The sequence below is a fragment of the Nannospalax galili genome, unplaced genomic scaffold (genome assembly GCF_000622305.1).
Source record: "Nannospalax galili isolate Female #2095 unplaced genomic scaffold, S.galili_v1.0 scaffold140, whole genome shotgun sequence".
NCBI classification, from domain to species: domain Eukaryota; kingdom Metazoa; phylum Chordata; class Mammalia; order Rodentia; family Spalacidae; genus Nannospalax; species Nannospalax galili.
This window is the reverse complement of record NW_008352267.1, coordinates 8003694-8008935: the sequence shown is the minus strand read 5'-3', so window position 1 is coordinate 8008935 and position 5242 is coordinate 8003694. Positions and strand designations below refer to the sequence as shown.

The 5242-nt window shown below is 46.7% G+C and overlaps 1 protein-coding gene across 1 annotated transcript; it reads right to left on the bottom strand.

Moving 5' to 3' along the window:
• Nucleotides 1-263: 263 nt before the first annotated feature.
• On the bottom strand, nt 264-4504 carry Slitrk1 (SLIT and NTRK like family member 1). Its single transcript, XM_008849101.1, has one exon. It carries the CDS (start codon nt 3558-3560, stop codon nt 1470-1472), a length of 2091 nt encoding a protein of 696 aa, XP_008847323.1. The 5' UTR covers nt 3561-4504; the 3' UTR covers nt 264-1469.
• Between the last annotated feature and the right edge of the window lie 738 nt (nt 4505-5242).

Genomic DNA, 5242 nt, shown 5'->3' with positions numbered 1-5242 from the left:
TCGCTACTACATTAGGAAAGGGGGCAAGGGAGGTGGGGGGAATTGTTGGGGGAAGGCCTCACTTGATGGACTGGAGAAAGCTAGCAAAGTCAGTGAAGAGGTAGGGGACTGTGAGGAGAGGAGCTGTGACTGATAAAAGGCTAAGGTGATTACAGAAAGAGCCCTAATGGAGCTCCAGAAGGGATCCACCCCCAACCGTTCCCCTCCCCCATCCCTTCCTCCGCAAATCCAAATAGAAAGCTGGAAAAATGTAAGGACCCAGATTTGAAAACATTTTCACTTTAATACTGAAAAAATATGCCATTATAAAATCCTCGAATAGAATTAGTAAGTTTCACGTGCTTCCTCGGTTCTTTGTTCCTACTTTATAAGTAAGATTTATACCAGCACACAATTGCTACCATAGAATTGCAGCCTAAGCACTAGAGTGACATTAATTGGTCATGCTTAACTGCCCCAAAAATCTTTTTTCTTAAATAATTACACTGATACTATAATAGAAATTATGGGTACTTATTTTACATTCAGATGGAAGGCATTATTGGATATGTATAGAAAAATATTCCCCCTCAGAAACTAAAATAAAATCAAACATCACCATCAAAATAAAAGAATCCAAAACAACCCTTAAAAACTTTGCTCAACAAAATACATTGTTAACTCATAAAATGGACTGATGACTAGTCATGCAAATGTCTTAAATAAAACCTTTACATTTTTTTTTCACAATAAACATACGCTCTGAACTGCCTACCAATCACAAATAATGGCGAAATGGCACTTTCTGATTATACTGTATTTTGTTTATAGAAAGTTTGATACGATGGAACTTATCAGGTAAGAGGGTGGGTGCTGTGACGCCGTCTCCAGTCGCAAGGGGGGCGGGCAGAGTCCCTGGAGCGCGTGGATTCCATGCGAGCCATGCAGCACTTTTGTTTTTTGTTTTTTTTAAATTTTTGTTCTTTTGTCGGGAGTCAACGGTACTTATTTACAATACATTCATGCCTTCGTGCAACTGCCCATCCCTGCATAGCCAACAGGGAGCCATCGTCCGGCTATCCACGGGGAAAAATAGATATCTATTTCTCTATATAGATGTGGATATATGTGTATATGTATAGGACCACGGCAGGCAGTCACCCCCACAGAACCTTTGGCCCTGAGTGGGGGCGCTCAACTCTTCTGGAATGCCCTATGCTGGGCTTTCAGTCAAAAGGAGCTCAGAGCAAAGAGCGAGCTAGTTGCGCTCAAGAAGTTCACCACAGTCTGCTGTTTGTTTTCAGAAGGAAACTAAAGAGCCAGAGCCTCTTAGTTGAGTGAGTTCAGCTATTTATTGACTTGTGTCCATCAGGGCTTGGGGCACGCTAGATTTGGGTCGATGTTCTCCTACCGCTCTGTGACACTGGCAGCAGGGGAGGATGTAATGCCTTCCTGTTCCCTTCCCCTGCCAGCGTAGGGGGTAGGGAGCCTTAGTCTGAGAGCGAGTGAGAGCCACAGTCATACACCCTATGGGCCCCGTCTGCACTGTAAGGCCCATTGTGCCAGTAGGAAGAGTCACAGACTGTCTGTAGGGAATTAATTTCGGACGCTGAGGAGTTGGCATCCCTTCTCTTGGACCGCTTTCGGTTCCTCAGGATAAACACGAGCATGCCCACCACGGTGAAGGCGGAGGTGACGAACACCAGCAGCAGTCCCGGGACCAACACGGAGATGGACACCCTGCTGGTGTCTAGGTAGGAGTTGGAGTGCGTCCCGGTCTCCGCCAACCCAGTGCTGTTTTTACTGTGAGAAGTTAACGTGGGCGAGATCCTCGCGTACAGCTGGGGGCAGATCTCATCATTGGAGAGGAGCATGAAATCCTTCCTGAAGAAGTTTACAGGCGTCTCACACTTGAGGTCGCTCATCAGCACCTCAGAGCCCAGGCGTTCTGCCCATTGCTTGAAAGGCACAATGGTGCAGGAGCACTCCCAGGGGTTGCCATGCAGGTCTATCTGGATGATGGAGGTTAACTGGTCCAGCACCCCTGCCACAGGGAGGTACATGAAGTAATTGTTATGCAGGCTGAGCTTAGAAAGCGAGACCCCAGCGAAAACATCCACCGGTAGGGACCTCAGCAAATTGTTGTTGAGAATAAGGATCCTCAGTTTGGGCATGGCATTGAAAGTGCCTGGGAGAATGAGCTGAATGGCGTTGTACTCCACGTTCAGATACTCCAGGTTCTGCAGCCCAGCGAATTTCTCCCGGGACAGTGTGTCCAGGTAGTTACTATCCATGTACAACCACCTGAGGTCCAAAAGGTTCTTGAAAGTGTTGTTCTCTATGGTCGCGATGTTGTTGTTGCCCAGATCCAGCAGAATGAGGTTCTTGTAATCCACAAAGTGAGATTTTCGGATGCTGTGGATCCTGTTATCTCGTAGGAAAAGCTCCTGCACATTAGAGAGCTTAGGCTTCAAATCAGACAAGCTGCTCACGTTCCGGTTATTACAGTTCATCTTTAAACCCGAGCCTGGGATGTGGTCACAGCTGCAGCCCCCTGGGCAGGGCAAGCCGTGCACCGGAGGTTTGTTTCTGGCGCTCCGGGTTGCTACCGGTGGCGTGGGTTTGATTTTGAGCTGCCAGTTGCCCGGGATCTTTGTACCTCCGTTTGGAGCAGACCCTGGGGTGGCATGCTCCTCTTGCCCATTTGTCTTGAAAGGAGTTGGCAAGGGACCAGGAGCGAAGGTCTCTTCTTGGGCAGGGGGAGCCGGGAGACTAGAATCCACTCGGTTTTTCAAAGGACACAAGTCCTGTTCAGTGGTTTCATTGAGGTCTTTGCCCTGCAGTCTGGTGGGTGCTTCGCAGACAACTCGGCCGATCAGGGCATTTTTGGGAATGTTTTCCAGCCATTCTTTCAGGGACAGCAGATCACAGGTGCAGTCCCAAGGGTTATCCTCCAGCAGGATTTCAGCAATGCCAGGGATCTGCTCCAACACCTCCTCATAGGGCAACGTTTTCAGCCTGTTTCCCCGGAGGTCGAGGTGGGTGATGGGCACATACTGGAACACATTGGCAGGTAGGGTGCTGATGAGATTGTCGTTTAAAATGAGGACTTCCAGCTTGTTCAAGTCCTGGAAGGCCCCCGGGTCTATATCCCGTAATAAATTAAAATCAGCCTGTAGGTATTCCAGATCATCCAGCCCCAAAAAAGTCTGCTTTCGAAAAGACTTGATCTTGTTGTTGTTGATATGCAACCGTTTCACCAGCTGCAGTCCCAGAAAAGCCCCCGGAACGATTTCATGCAAGCCATTGTTTTCCATATGCAAACTAACCGCATTATAAAAGTTAGCGAACTCGTTAGGGAAAAGTCGAGTGAGGGAATTGCCATGCAGAAATAAATGGTAAAACTGGGAAGTCGGGGCGGTGAAGCGCTGCAGACTCGTGAAGCCCTTTTTCTCACAGTCTACGTGTAGGTCCCCTTCTATCTCATTGCAAGAACAGATCTTCTCTTTACAAACGTCCCCTGTAACGTTTCCAGCGGCAAAACAAAGAGACGTCTCCAGCAACAGAATCCAAAGCAGCATTTTTAAAGCGAGCAATTCATCCCAGATCTCATCACAAAGTAACAGCAACCATCCTGCTTGCCACAGACACAATTCAAGTTCATTTAGTGCTCCAATGTCCGATCCCAGGGAAAGAGAAGAAAGGGTTTGGGGGGGTGGGGTGGATTCCTTCCTCCCTAACCCCCCCGCACTGCAATAGCCCAGGCGCCAGTCAATAATTATATCCACAAACTATCCAGGCACATAGTGCAAGGCAAGCAAAAAAATGGGAGAAAAAAAGTAGGCAGAAAAAAGAGAAAGAAAACTAGTCCCCCTCAACCCTTTAAAAATAAACAAAACAAGTTAAATATATACCTATAAAATCAAAAGAAAACACACCCTTACAGAATCGTGTCTAGAGGTCCTCACTACCCAGAAAGGGAACAATGCTAGCAATTAGAAGCAAGTGCATATTAGAAACAAGCAGGTTTGCATCGTAGTACAGGCGCACTGCCTGTGATGGCTGTGCGTCGGACTGACCTTGCCTCTTTGATACAAAGCTGGGCTTTCGGCGTCTTCAGAGGTCCTGACAGCTGGAAGAGTTCTTGCTGTGGTTGCGGGTTGCCCTGAGGGCCCCCCCGAGGTGCTGTCCAGTGCCCCCGGTGCTGAAATCACGCCCGGCCAAAGGACTCACGCTGCCCAGCCAATGGCGCTGGAAAATTTCCGCAATCGCTGCATTTTGTGGCTGTCCATCTTTTCCTTTTCTCCCCTTTGGTCCTCTTCAGCCTTTTTTTTTTTCCGTACTCCGGCTGGCGCTTACTAGCTCTTCTTTTCTTGTTCTCCTCTTTCTTCTGCTCTTTCGGAATTACGTGGAGGGGGGGAGGGGGAGCGAGTTGTCTGAGGGAGGAAGAGAGCGCGAGAAAGGGGAGGAGGGGGGAGTTGCTAAGAAGCTCTGCTGGTTCCAGCCTGGTGCACTCTGAAAGATCTGACACCCTCTGCTGATCTGCAGTAGCAAAAATCCATCTGGTGAGGGAATGCTGAAGGAAAAAAAAAAAAAAAATCCGCGTACAGGGCAAGCGTTAAAAACGTGGGCATTAAAGGCTGTCGATCTACATAGACGCTTATTTTAAATAGATTTTTTAATTCTTTTTGCATACTGGAAACTTTACCCTTTCCTTTCCTTAAAGACCTCACAGCCTCCGCGAGCTTTAGCTTTCGGAAAGCATGGCTTTTAAAACATTTATTTCCCAATGGCTTGAATAAAATTAGTGTCAGGGTGTCAAGCGAACAGCAATTTGAGGTAATTATATTGCACGCCATTTTCATCGGTGCTTTAAATGCATTTCTGCCTTCTCTGCGGTACAGCATTTTATACCATTTAATGCCTCTGAAACCTTTATTTTATTTTTGCATGTAAAAAGGGTCTATTTGGAACATATGTATTACATAATATCATAATTTGGTATGGACTATTTGTTTCCAGGCATATAATTTAAGAGTATACTTTTCCATTTTAAACTTGTTATAGAATTTTGGTCAATTTGATCTTAGAGAGTTAGGTTTCTCTGCTGGTATTTCTTGAATGTTATTTAAATCTGTAGGATGAAGCCACAATGCATTTATAAGGTCTTTGATTCCAGACCCAAAAGCTTTCAGTGACATCCAGAAAAGAGGGAGGGAATAGGGGGAAATGCCCAGTTTGTGAGTGTTCTTGAAAATTCACA

Coding starts and splice junctions, on each gene's coding strand:
- Slitrk1 (XM_008849101.1), bottom strand. CDS start 3,560: ATGCTGCTTTGGATTCTGTTGCTGGAGACGTCTCTTTGTTTTGCCGCT.